Here is a 14,379-nt window from a genome sequence, read left to right on the forward strand (position 1 = left end):
AATTGTTCCAGCATTATTTGTTGGAAAGACTACCTTTTGTTAACTGAGTTACCTTGACAACTTTGTTGAAAATCTGTTGTCCATATATGTATGGTTTGGTTTCTAGACTCTCTATCTTGTTCAATTGGTATTCTTATACCAATACCACAGCCTTGATTATTCTAACTTTATATGCCTTGAAATCAGGTAATATGATTCTTCCCCTTCTTTTTTTCACCAAAGGTATTTTGTTTATTCTAGGTCTTTTGCATTTCCATATAAATTTTTGAATCAGCTTGTCAATTTCTATAAAAATGCCCATTGGAATTTTTTTGTGGGTGACTAGATTGAATATACACATCAATTTGGGGTAATTAATATCTTGACATTGAATCTTTCCATCCATAAACACTATGTATCTCTCCATTTATTTAGATATTTTGCAAGAGCCACTTTTTAAAAAGTTTTTTACTAATTCCAGTTAGTCAACAGACAGTGTAATATTAGTTTCAAGTGTACAATATAGTGATTCAACACTTCCATACATCACTTGGTGCTCATCATAAGTGCACTCCTTAATCCCCATCACTATTTCACCCATTTCTGCCCCCCTCCCCTTTGGGTTTGTTTATTAAGCTTGTTCTCTATAGTTAAGAGTCTGTTTCTTAGTTTGCCTCTCTTTTTTTTTTTATCCTTTGCTCATTTCTTAAATTCCCCACAAAGGCCACTTATTAAGTCTATTAGGTTCTCTGTAGTTTTTGAGATCTTCTGTGTAGAAGACCATGTTGTCTGCAAATAGAGACAATTTTATTTCTTCCTTTCCCAAACCTATGCACTACCCCCCACCACCACCTTCCCTTTTTGTTTTCTCTACTGCAGTAGCTAAGATCACTAGCACAGTGTTCACTAGGAAGAGTAAAGCATACACCTTTGACCTTTTGAAGAAAAAAACCCCCAAAACTTGGGGGCAAGCATTTAGTCTTTCACCATTAAATATGATGACTAGATTTTTTTACAGATGCCTTATAACAATAGGAGGAAGCTGTCCTTTATTTCTAGTTTGCTTAGTTTTTATTCTAAATAGGTGTGGAATTTTTGTCAAATAATTTTCCTGCATCAATTGAAATGATCATATGTTTTTTTAGGCTACTGATATGATGAAGTACACCAATTGGCTTCATATATTGGACCAATCTTGCATTCTTGAATTCAACTCTACTTGGCCATGATGTACTTTCCTTTTAAAATATTGCTAAATTTGATGTGCAAATATTAAGGATGGCTATGGCCTATGTTCAGGAGAAATATTGGTCACCAACTGTTTTTTCTTATGTCTCTGTCTGGCTTTAGCATCATGGTCATAAAATATGTCAAAGATCCTTGCTCTTCTCTTTTCTGGAATAGATATTGTAGAATTGCCATTATCTTTTATTTCGTTGTATTCAAATCTTTTTAAGATCTTTTAATTATCTTTAGATTCTTAAGTGATGCTGTTTCCTTTTGTTGCTTGTTATAGGTACTTATGCCTTCTTTTTCTTTGTATTGCCATGGGATTAATGATCTTTTTCATCAATAATGTTGTTTTGTTGTTCCTATTTTATGTTTTTTTCCCTCTATTTTTCATCTTCTTTTTATCACTTTCTTTTTTACTTTCTTGGAGTGTATTTCACAATGTTTTTATTCTAACCTATTGGGTTGGATGCTTAGATATTTTCAGGCTTTCTTCTTGCCTCATCTATACTTGTTGTAATACTTTTCCTTCTATTACAGGTTTAGGTGGAACCGATTTTGTGAACAGTATGCAGTAATTTAAGTTTTCATTTTTTGTTTTACCTGTATGGATAACTGAGCCAGAAACATTTACTGAAGTACTACTTTTCTCCTGCTATTCTACATTGCCACCTTTGTCATAACTCAAGAATCTACAGGTAACTATCTGTTTCTGGATTCTCTTACCATTGGTCTATTTGACTACCCATGTGCAATACCACATTGTCTTATTATTAGTTTCCGGGAAGTCTTTGGTAAATTCTCCAAGTTTGCTCTTCAAAAGTATCTTGGCTATTCTTGCCTTTTAACATCTCCATATGTGATTTTATAATTAAATTGTAAAATTTCCAAAAAAAGAAAGCTTACTGGGGTTTTGATATGAAATGCATTGAATATTGTGGGAAATTGATCTTTATTGAGGGATGCCAAAGGATATGAATAATCATATGTGCTACATCCAGTGCTGTGGGCAACCATAGGAAGAGGTACTGTTAAAATTATGAAGAATAGATGATCAGAATAAGCCTGATACAGAATTAAGCATAACAGGACATCAGAGCAAGCTCAGTTAACTAGTGATAAAAATGGAGTATATGCCATTTACTAACAGTAGGATGATTCATAACAACCGTAGCTTCAATGCCATATAATAGAGCTAAAAATCCTCACAGAAATTTGTAGCCAGTTGCTGGTTACCTGCATGCTATATGGTATTTTGTTGTTGCTCAATAAAATAAGCTAACTCTATATTTATGAATGGGCTTATTCCTTTGGATTTCAATTTCTTTCCTCATCTCCCCAGTGTATAAATCACTTTGGGGGAAAATAGGCATCTTTAATATTGAGCCTTTCAGCCAAAAAACTTGATAAATCCCTCAATTTATTTAAGCCTTGTTTAATTTATTCAGTAATGTTTTATAATTTTCTATATAGTGGTCCTACACTACATGATTAGATTTATTTCAGGTGGTCCTTATTTTTGATGCTAATGTAAATGGTATCTTTAAATTTTCACTCTGCTGCAGGGCACCTGGGTGGCTCAGTTGTTAAGCGTCTGCCTTTGGCTCAGGTCATGATCCCAGGGCCCTGGGATCAAGCCCTGCTTCTGGCTCCCTGCTTCCATGGGAAGCCTGCTTCTTCCCCTCCCACTCCCCACTGCTTGTGTTCCCTCTCTCGCTGTGTCTCTGTCAAATAAATAAATAAAATCTTAAAAAAAAAAATTCACTCTGCTGCTCACATGTAGAATTAGTTTATTTTTCAATATTGAAACTGTATAAAGCAACTAAACTCCTTTATTTCTAATATTTAATCAGTCTATTTTTGCTTTTCTTATACACAATTGCATAATCTACAATGTCCATATTACTTTTTCCTTTCTAATCCTTATGCCTATTTTCCTATTCTTGCTGCATTGCACTGATTAGCTCCTCTGATAAAAGGCTCAAAAAAGAAGTGAAGTCTTAAATTAGTAGGTGCTAAGTCTAAATTGGGATGCTTATAGAAGTCCATCATCAGATCAACAAGGTTGGCTGGAGGTTTGTGACAGTGGGAAACCAAATGGAAGGCCTGTAAAGTAGGAATTATGAATCTTTGTTATATCTACATTAGTTCCATAGCTGTCACTATATAGAACTCACTCTTAGTCGGGTGCCTGGGTGGCTCAGTTGATTAAGTAACTGCCTTCGGCTCAGGTCATGATCCTGGAGTTCCTGGATCGAGTCCTGCATCAGGCTCCCTGCTCGGCGGGGAGTCTGCTTCTCCCTCTGACCCTTCCCCCTCTCATGTGCTCTCTCTCATTCTCTCTCTCAAATAAATAAATAAAATCTTAAAAAAAAAAAAAAAACTCACTCTTCACTAAATTTCTGTGTGTTCGCAAAATTATTCTATTTTATTTATTCATTTTTTGGTCCTTCTCATGCCTTCATAAGGATCAGTTGAGACATCTTCCATGAGAAAATGTCAGAGTAGCTCAACCCAAAATCTGTACTCCTAGGCCTTCTTTCCCAGGTCTGAATGGTCAATTTATATCTGATGTCAGTGTTCTCAGCTCACTGTTCATAATGAAGTCAAGAACTTATCCACACAAACTAGGAATTTCCCACATCCATGTTAGGCATGCCCTCTCCCCTGCAGAGGTTCTTACCCACAGGGTCCCCATCTTTTCATAAGAGACAGTTCAGCCCTTCAGGAAGAGGATCAGGTGGGCAGGAAATGTGAAGGAATCAAGTGGGAACTATATGAAGAACTATGTGAACAGAAGTATACAGACACCCTCATTCTTGCCAAGCATTGCCCTTCTGCGGGCACCACAAACAAGGGTGCTCATGGAGGAATAGGCAGAACCACAGGAAAGAGAGCAAGAGATATTTTAGAGATACCAAGTTCTCAAATCTGTGGCAGGCATAATTTCTCATCCCAAGAGTTTTGCTCTGCAAGTGTCCTTTGTTCCCAGGGAAAACAGTTGTGGGGAGGGCGGGAGTCAGAAAAGAACTGGAGAGACATTAGACAGGGTCTTTATGTGTAATCACCAGTTTATATAAATGTATGTAAAAAATAATAAAAGCATAATAAAATGTCACTTTAACATACCAAGAGTCAAGGCTACCAGGGTCAAAGACAGTAAAATGAACAGGCATGGGAATGGGATATCAAAAGCAGAGTGTCTGGAATGCAAAGCAAGTTTAGATGTAGTTTTTACACATTAGTCTTAGCATCCAGTTGCAGGAGGATAAAGAGAAAGATAAAAAGAACTAATATAAACTGAAAATGTGCTCTACATTTTTTTAATGATAAGAGAAAATATTCAGATGGGTTAAGCAGGCTTGCTTGAAGTCACACAATCTGTGAGTAGCTGAGCCAGGATTAAAACACAAGACCATCTGGCTCAGTACCAAAGCATTTCCACAATACCAAACTCTCAGTGAGGAAGAATAAATGGGAGATCTAGTCAAGGTGCATTGATTTCAAGGTCCAGGATCCTTCCAGAGAGACAGGTCAACTTATATGCTTGAGATGGGAAAATGCATAAACATCACCTGTATTGAATCTGATCCACCTATCTTTCCATCTTTGTACAAGAATTTTACATGTATCTTTAGGGGTCATGCTAAGCCCCTCCTTATAATGTAGTTTCTAGGAGTTGATTTTCTTTTTCTTTTTACTCAAGCTTTCCTCATGTCCTTTATTGGGAATTACTGTATGGCCAAAATTATGTCAAGCTAATATTAGCAATTTCACAATGTCTGGTTATTGTTAATGTAGTATAATAAAGAATATGTAACTTGACAATATTCTATATACATAATTTGTTCTACGGACCATAACTTTAAAAGTTTTATACACCATGTTGGAAATGTTCTTCATTTATGATTATTTTCCATCATCTTTGCTGAGCTAGGTATCACCACACTAAAGACACGAATTCTCTTGTAAAATTTTATCTATAAAGATGTCCCATAAATATCAAATCAGTCAGGTTCCTAGTACTTATTAAGGCTTGAGCTAATACTCAGAAGGCTTTTCTGTGTTCAGTTCATTATGATTTTACCACTGTTATGAATTCTCTGGTGTACAGTGAGTTGTGACTTTTGAATGAATGCTTTCCCACATACAGCACACCGATAGGGTCTCTCCCCAGTATGAATTCTCTGATGTAAAACAAGGTCTGACTTCTGGGAAAAGGCCTTTCCACATTCAGCACATACGTAAGGTTTCTCTCCTGTATGAACGCGCTGATGCCCTGGAAGGTGGGACTTCTGAGAGAAGGCTTTCCCACATTCACTGCATACATAAGGTTTTTCTCCTGTGTGAATTCTCTGATGTCCAATGAGATGTGATTTCTGACAGAAGGCTTTTCCGCATTCACTGCATTTATAGGGTTTCTCTCCAGTATGCGTTCTCTGATGTATGATGAGCTGTGACTTCCGGGAGAAGGTCTTCCCACATTCAGTACATTCATAAGGTTTCTCCCCAGTATGAATTAACTGATGTGTAATGAGTTCTGTCTTCCTGCTGAAGGCTTCCTCGCATTGAGCACATTTGTACGGTTTCTCCCCAGTGTGAATTCTTTTATGGATAATGAGGTGGGACTTCTCACAGAAGGCTTTCCCACATTCAGTACATTCATATGGCTTCTCTCCAGTATGAGCTCTATGATGTATAATCAGCTGTGACTTCTGGGAGAAGGCCTTCCCACACTCTCTACATTCATAAGGTTTCTCTCCAGTGTGAATTCTCTGATGTATAATGAGGGGTGATTTCTGGGAGAAGGCTTTCCCACATTCACTGCACTCATATGGTTTTTCCCCAGTGTGAACTCTCTGATGTATAATGAGGGAAGATTTTTGAGAGAAGGCTTTTCCACATTCAGAACATTCATAAGGTTTCTCCCCAGTATGAGTTCTCTGATGTACGATGAGATGAAACTTCTCACTGAAGGCTTTCCCACATGCACCACAATCATATGGTTTCTTTCCAGTATGAATTCGTTGATGTACAATGAGCTGTGACTTCTTAGCAAAGGCTTTTCCACACGTAATACATATACAGGTTTTCTCCTTAGTTTCAACATTCTGATACTGAATAAGGGATTGTTTACTACTAAAAATGTTTCCACACTGATTATTATTACAGGGCATTACTCCATTGTGAATTTTCTCAAGATTAGAATCAGATGCACCATGGCTAGATGATTTTCCACATCCAAAACTCTCATCAGGGCTTTTTCTTGAATTGCTCTTATTACAACTACGTAGGTCAATATTATATTTCAAGTTCTTTTTAAATACATCATAGTTATGGGATCTTTGTCTTAAAGTATCTGGCTCTATGCAATCGTGAAATATTTTTCCCAACACATTATATTTATGGCCTGACTCCACAGTCACTGTTTTGTTGTTAATGACTGTTACTTGCCTGAAAAGCTTGTCTTGGTTTTCCTGACATCTCTGTAGCTGGCCACCATCTTGACAGACTTTTAAGATGGAGTACAATGAACCATCCTTTGTGACTCCTTTCAGGATATTATTACGGAAGGAAACAGACCCCAAAATACATGATTTGGGGTTGTCAAGGTTACTTTTCCTGTCTAAAAGAAAGAAAGATAAAATAAAACAACTGTAAAGAACAATTAACAGAATGCAGAAGAACAGAACAAATGATTATTCAATGTAGTTGATGAACTCAGAACACAGGGATGGGGACAAGCCATCTCGTAGGCCAGTACAGCATAGAGTATGATCAGATGAATGGATGGAAAAGGATGTTAAAGAGAAAAATTCATGGAAAAAATTAGAACTGACGGAGACAGAAAAGTATCTGCGTTATTATCACTCTGAATCTTGGATTATTCTTCTAGAATCTTTCCATTTTCCCTGCTTTCTGAATGGAAACCTTTTTCACCTTTTGAATTCATTTATCTTACAAACCATTTCCTATATATATACTTAACTACTATTATCCTGCCACCGCTAGCCACAGAAACAAGGTCCCTCTGCACTCAAAATACTTTAACTCTCCTTAGTCTACTTTCCTAATTAAAAACTAACACAAACAACAGAAAAGTCCAAGATCCTGCTATGGATTCAGTATCAGATTCACACCTAAAACCCAAGCTTATATTCCACTACTTGTCATTAATACCTCCTATATGTCCCAAGTAAAACTAGCAAAGTTCTCCCAGAAAAGCTTTAATTCTCTAACTTCAAGGTTTTGTTCATATACTCTCTCCCCACCAGTCTCCCTTTAGCCTCCTCCTTCAGCATCATCAACACTTCATATATCTTTCAAAGCAGCTACAGCTGCATGCTCTGAAAAACGCCTTTCAAATTGTTGTATCTTTAGACTCTCATTTTCTCTGAACTTTTAAAACAGTAACTATATTTGACATATAATTGTATAGAGCCATGTACCTGGAGGTCTTACCATCTGAAGTACAACCTATGTTCTTGGGAGGAATTTGCCTTTCTATTGCCTCTCATAAAAGGTGTTAAAAATATACACATACGCAGAGAGAAAGAAGATCAGTAAGAAATAGCTCCCCCTTCTAAAAGCTTACAACTATTTAATTATTTGTTGAATGCCTACTAAATTCTCAGCACAGGGACAAAGAATAAGAGATTTCAGTAAGGACAGAACATAAACCTCAGGCATCAATTAAGAAAACAAAACAAACTGATATTTTACTTCCCTTGTCTCCCATCTGCCTGATTTTCATCTGGTAAGATCCAATTTGGTATGTCTCTCTTTATGATCCATGGATCTTCTCCTTGTTCCAACTTAGAGATGACATCTGGTTTGGAAACTGGATATCCTATTAAATGGAAATCACAGGAATTGGGATTGACTGCAGTGAAGGAAAAAGTGAAGGTGTAGTTTCAGGAGGGCTACAATAAAGCAATCCAGGTGGCCCTCAGCAAAAACAATGACCTCCATTTGGGAAGGTCTGAAGATCATAAAAGTCATTATATATGTCAGGAACTACCAACCATAGCACCTGATAAGGAAAGGAACTTGGATGGACAAGTCTGAGTTATGCCGGGAAGCCATCCTTACCCATTGAGACCAGGTGGCTGAAGTTCTCCAGCATCACATCTCTGTACAGGGTCCTCTGAGCAGGGTCCAGTTGCTGCCACTCCTCTTGGGTAAAATCCACAGCCACATCCTTGAATGATACTAAGCCCTGTAACAGTATATTCCTGTTCAATCTGAAGTGATCATTCTCATCATTTCTATTGCAGTATACAAAATTGTACTACACCTACTTTTATATCATATCATGGTATTTGGCAGAAACAATACAAAATCCTGTCTTTACAAGAAGAGCCAGAAACAGATCAGGAAAACAGAAGAGGTAAATTAAAAGGCCTACTTGATGAAAATGGTAATTTAATAAATGATAAGGGCAGCATTCAAATAACTGAGAGGAAGACAGATTACTCAAAGAATAATATTGAAACAACTGGTTAGCCAACAGGAAAAGAATAATGTCGAATCCATATGTTCAAGGTAGAGCTGTAGCCCTTTAAAATTCATATGTTAAAGTACTAACCACCAATTTCTCAGAATGTGACTTTATTTGGGAACAGGGTCAATCCAGAGGTAATTCTATGAGGTCATTAGGGTGGACCCTAATATACAATTTTATATATTGCATATACAATCAGTCTCATCTAAGTGATCTCAGTCTTAAGGTGCCTCTCATCCACATTCACACCATCAAGCTGCCAGGTATTTAGTTTGTCCCTTAAACAGCCTTATCAATCTCCTCATTTTACATATGAGAAAACAGAGGATTAAAGTGGTTAAGTAACTACTTGCCAGAGGTTATACATTGAATATATGATTAACTCGCAGATTTAAAAGCATGTATTCTGAATGGATAGCTTGAGTTCTTGACCCCTGCACTCCACACTGTCTCCTTGATATTGTAAACAAGATCTTTTGCATCTTTTTGTTTTAATAACACCCTTAGTCAAACTTCCCGTGAAACACCCTATATTTTAGTTTTCTTCAAATTCTTAGCCTTCCTAAAACCACTCTGCTCTTTCTACTTTTGCAAATACTTCCCATCTTTATCCTACTTCCCTCATGATTTAATAATCCTTTGAGCCTATTTTCTACTTCCTTAGAAAGCTGGTTCTTTCTAAGTTGCTCCCCATCTCTGCTTTAACAGTTCTTTGCTCCCATGTCTCTTACAGAGCTTTTATTTGTCAATGCTGGTTTCCATATCTGTTTACCTAATTTTTCTCTGCATTCCTCCCAGAAAAAAAAACATACCTAAATCTTGAGATACTCCACAGCCAGCCAGTGCATATGACACACATTAGGTACTCAACAAATGTTTGCTAAAAAGGAATGAATGATGATTATAGAGAATAAAATCAAGTTCACATTTAATTAAAAATAGTTTGTGCATTAAGCAGTTATATTCTTTTGATCTGAATAACAGTGACATGAGGAAAAAAAATATATGTGGAATGTAGAGAAAATCTATTCTGACAGGAAGATTAATAGATGTAATTCTAACATTCGGATTTTGCTTTATTAATTATACTCAAATACTTCGGGTGCCTGGGTGGCTCAGTCGGTTAAGTGTCTGCCTTTGGCTCAGGTCCTGATCTCAGGGTCCTGGGATGAAGCCCTGCATGGGGCACCCTGCTCAGCGGGGAGTCTGCTTCTCCTGCTCCCTCTCCCTCTGCTCCCCCCCCACACTTGTGCATGCTCTCTCTCTCAAATAAATAAAATCTTAAAAAAATATATACTCAAATGCTTCAATATACTAAGTATGTATAGATTTTGTTAACTGTGAGAAAAATACAGTACATAATCAGTGGGAAATTGTACTTTTATCATCTACACTTTTTTGTGGCTTGGGTGACTGGGAGAATGGAAGAGATGGAGAGCAGGTGTTAGAAAGAGAAAGTAAGAATAGACATGTGTGCAAACATGACTTCACTTCTGGACACTATGGAAAAAATACAAATCCCTCTTCTTACAGGAAGAGGCATATAATCAGTTAATTAGCCCTGGTAGTTGGATTCATTAAGCTAATAATAAATCCATTTTCCTTCTCTAAAGCTGCTCTAACAGAAATATAAGACTAACCAGATAGGTAATTTTAAACTTTCCAGTAGCCATAATCAAAAACTAATTTTCAAATATATATATCCCAATTCATCCAAAATATCATTTCAAAGTGTACCAGTCTTTAAAAATTATTAGTGAGCTTTTTGGAACTATATCTTCTAAACTCAGTATGTATTTTACACTTACGGCACATCTCAATTCAGACTAACCAATTTCAAATGTTTAGTAATCACATGTGGCTGGTGGCTCCGTGCTGGACCGCACAACTCCAAAGCTACTGACATCCAGAAGAAAACGACCCCATCTTTTCACAATAGAACTCACTTGTTAAGCTCTACTGTAAAATACACATGAGATTTCTAGATTTGACAATTAACAGTGATGATGATATAATAATAATAGTAACAATAACAATAACTAACACTTAATACAGAACAAACCATCCCCAGATACAGTTCCAAGCATGGTTTTTATTCGCTTAACTCTCACAACAACCCTATGAGGATTCTAATCTCCATTATAAAGATAAGAAAATAGTCCCAGGTCAACCAGGTTGCAAAGAAATATTATGCATCTGCTAAGATAATAAAGAAATCTAGGTACTGGCACGGGAAGGTAGTCAAAAATCTTTACATGGGACAGTAAAATTAAAAAACAAGTTGCAGGGATGCCTGGGTGGCTCAGTTGGTTAAGCGTCTGCCTTCGGCTCAGGTCATGATCCCCGGGTCCTGGGATCAAGTCCCACATCGGGCTCCTTGCTCGGCAGGGAGCCTGCTTCTCCCTCTACCTGCCACCCCCCCCCCCCCCCCCCGCCGCTTGTACTGTCACTCTCTCTCTCTCTCTAGCAAATAAACAAGTAAAATCTAAAAAAAAAAAAAAAAAAAAGCTGCAGCACAGAATATTTACGTAACATTATTTTTCCAAAAGAAAAACACAATAAAGAGACACTCTTATACATCTGTACTTTCACATGTACACACTTAATCAGTTATACTCATATTGAAAAGGTTTGGAAGATTACAAACAAATGGTGAACACTGATAATCTCAGGAGGAAGAGAGTTTAAGTTAAAATGAGTCTCAGTTTTGAAATTTTTATCGTTTATATAGTTTAAAACTTATATACCATGTATATAGCCAATGTTGGCAGGGAGAAAAAGTAATGTAGACTGTTAAAAATGGAAGCACAGAGAAGAAACTGGCCTTGAGTTGGACAGTGATCCTACATAATCTGAAATCAAATGAAGGGTATGGAACATCAGGGGCCTGTGCTCTACAAAGCTTTGCCAGATAATTATAATTTAAGAACTGCCCTTTGGGAAGAAAATAGATTTTGGAAGACCATTCAAAATGTACCTATCCTGTGTTATAGATTTTATCAGTAGATAAAATTGGACAATAGGAAGCCTCTGTAATCAATAAGGTCCTCTAAACCAGAAACCTAACAAACTTTTCCCGTAAAGTTTATATTTTCAGCATTGCAGGCCATACGGTCTCTGTTGACTTACCCAACAATGCCATTGTGGCAGGAAAACAGCCATAGACAACAATACATGAACAAACAGTTCAGCTGCGCTGCCAATAAACTGTTCATAAAAACAGACAACTGGATTTCGCCTACAGGCGGTAGTTTGATGCGCCCAGCTCTGAAGAATAAGGTTCAAGGCGTTTAGCTATGACATTATGATACCTTCCCTCTAAAAGAGATCATTGTACGATATAGCTATAAGAAATCTGTTGCATTTACCACAGGAGTGTTGGTAAGAACACTGTATACACTCCACCACCTAGAGAAAGACCCAGAATGGAAATCTGTTTTAGTCTTACATGGCAAGAAATAATTTCTTTCCATGAGAAATGTATCTGTTTTCTCTTTAGAGGACTGCATAACTGATAATGTTTGCAAGAAGATCAGAAAAATTGGTACATCCGTTTTTAAAAATGTTTTCAGGCCAGGTTATCCACATGTTACCTAGAACTCTTTCTAGGTCTTGATATTTATTTTGGTTACCTTTTCCCTACTCCAAATTGTAGCTATCTGTACTTCCCCATTTGACTGGACAGAAAATGAAAGAGGAAATTTTAAAAATTAAAAGTAAAAGCAGGGCGCCTGGGTGGCTCAGTTGGTTAAGCGACTGCCTTCGGCTCAGGTCATGATCCCAGGGTCCTGGGATCAAGTCCCACATCGGGCTCCCGGCTCAGCAGGAAGCCTGCTTCTCCCTCTCCCACTCCCCCTGCTTGTGTTACTGCTCCCGCTGTCTCTGGTCTCTGTCAAATAAATAAATAAAATCTTAAAAAAAAAAAAAAAAAGTAAAAGCAACTCACCTGGGACTTCATCATTTTCTGCTTTCTTCCAACAGGGCAGAAGCCTGAAAGAGCAAAACTGGTGATCAGAAGGACATTTTCACAGACCAGACCCAGTCTGCAGCTTCCACATTCACCAATCCAGAAACATTCACCACTAGACGTCAGGTGGATGATGGGACAACCAGGGATAAGGCTGTTTGGTCCTTGCAGAAGGGTCAGGAAGCACTAGGTGAAGGAAGTCCTCTTGTGACTACACTATGATGATAAAGAACTTGGTCAAGGCGATTTAATTGTATAGATATGTTTCATATTGACTCACTAAGAGCTTATTGTTCCCCTATGAACCAGTAATTCTATTTGTAGAATATTTTTATAAGGCAATAAACATAAATAGATTTATATAAAAATTAACTGCAGATGGACTTCCCTAGCACTAAGAATGGCCATGACCAAATGGAAAACTGAGAAATGTGTTCCCTTATTCCCCAGAAAGAATCAGTAGCTGAATTCAATGATCTCCCAAGAGAGCGTTTATATTTTCCGTCAACTCAGCAAATTCTCCTGCCAATCAATATTCATGGACCAAAATGTTAATTTTAAGATGTTTTCTGTTTAAACTGTAATTGCAGATTTTCAACAGTGCAGTCATCTGTGTATAAAAATGGTGATAGGTTGGAAGCACTCGTACAAGAGAATATACTACAATGCAGGAAGGTATATACCTGGTCAATTTTTCTCAGTCCCAGGAGGAGTCATGCAGACAAGACTGAACTGATTCAGAGGAACTGAATGCTCCCATGACACGGAGACTGTTTTATATGGAGTATTCCAGGCGTTGTCAAAACTGATCTGGAAGGAAACAACCAAAATAGTAATGCTCATGTCTGGGTACCCAGCAGGTGCTCAGTGTTTCTTGAATAAAATATAAAATTATTTCAATAAGCTTAGAAAAAGGCAGAAAGTCACACTTTTGGTAATAATCCATCCTTTTTTATTTGTTCGGTCTTGTTTTAAAATGATCATGGGGGGTGGGGAGGCACCAGGCTCAGGGTGCAATGGTGAACTGAGAAGGGCGTCTAACTTTAAGAACTCAAGGGTTGCCTAAAACCTGTGGAAATTTTAAATGTATGTAAAAGTCTTTCCCAGTAAATTGGGGCTGATCATCATGACTGTCTGATCCGATTATTGTTCCCTCCAAATTTCTGAATCCTCGGGCCTGGCAATGACACACTCACAGAACTCCCCCATGACCATCATATCACTGACCACGACGTGGATGTCCCGGTCATTTAGTCCAAGCCTCCTCCCCAATCACTGATTCTCCAGAGTCCCCTAAATCACTGACCCCAGTCAGGCCCCTACACGCCATTTCTGATCCCACAGGCAACCCCATCACTGACACGTCATGCCCCAATTACTAACCTCATACCTCACTCCAACCCTGACTCCCAAATAAACCCAACACTAATCCCACAAACCTCCCCACCGCTGACGTCATAAACCTCCAATCACTGACCCTCAAAGACCCCTTGCCTCCTGTTACCAATCTAACGGACTCACCGCACACAGCCGCCTTCCGACTTGCGGCTCTGTTATCCGGTCCCGAAACGCCCATCACCGCGTTAGCCGGGACGGCTGTCACAGCCATACTGGCGAACTCTCCCGCTTCCTGTCTGGGAGAGCGCAGCGCGGGGCTCCTGAGCCTGCGCTGTTCCGTACTGGGCGGTTTGGCCCACTC

The 14,379-nt window shown here is 38.1% G+C and overlaps 1 protein-coding gene across 3 annotated transcripts; it reads right to left on the minus strand.

Annotated features, from left to right (window-relative positions):
- Nucleotides 1–4,518: 4,518 nt before the first annotated feature.
- LOC118006739 (zinc finger protein 300-like) lies at nucleotides 4,519–14,379 on the minus strand. 3 transcript variants are annotated; one of them, XM_034999502.1, is made up of 7 exons: nucleotides 14,202–14,379; nucleotides 13,364–13,490; nucleotides 12,660–12,703; nucleotides 9,526–9,593; nucleotides 8,302–8,428; nucleotides 7,937–8,059; nucleotides 4,519–6,835 (listed from the first exon to the last, which is right to left on the minus strand). In XM_034999502.1, exons 5-7 carry the CDS (start codon nucleotides 8,333–8,335, stop codon nucleotides 5,277–5,279), a joined length of 1,716 nt encoding a protein of 571 aa, XP_034855393.1. In that variant the 5' UTR covers nucleotides 8,336–8,428; nucleotides 9,526–9,593; nucleotides 12,660–12,703; nucleotides 13,364–13,490; nucleotides 14,202–14,379; the 3' UTR covers nucleotides 4,519–5,276. The 3 variants fall into 3 exon arrangements, with proteins under 3 accessions (XP_034855393.1, XP_034855392.1, XP_034855394.1); XM_034999501.1 differs by lacking the exon at nucleotides 9,526–9,593 and having other exon boundaries at nucleotides 14,202–14,374; XM_034999503.1 differs by lacking the exons at nucleotides 9,526–9,593; nucleotides 13,364–13,490; nucleotides 14,202–14,379 and having other exon boundaries at nucleotides 8,302–8,444; nucleotides 12,660–12,701.

This window comes from Mirounga leonina, unplaced genomic scaffold (assembly GCF_011800145.1).
Source record: "Mirounga leonina isolate KUSES-001 unplaced genomic scaffold, KU_Mleo_1.0 Mir_99, whole genome shotgun sequence".
Classification (NCBI taxonomy): Eukaryota; Metazoa; Chordata; class Mammalia; order Carnivora; family Phocidae; genus Mirounga; species Mirounga leonina.

Coding starts and splice junctions, on each gene's coding strand:
- LOC118006739 (XM_034999501.1), bottom strand. Junction 8,060..8,301: donor CAGCCACCTGGTCTCAATGG/GTAAGGATGGCT, acceptor TCCATTTAATAG/GATATCCAGTTTCCAAACCA. Junction 6,836..7,936: donor TCAGGCAGATGGGAGACAAG/GGAAGTAAAATA, acceptor TCTTTCTTTTAG/ACAGGAAAAGTAACCTTGAC.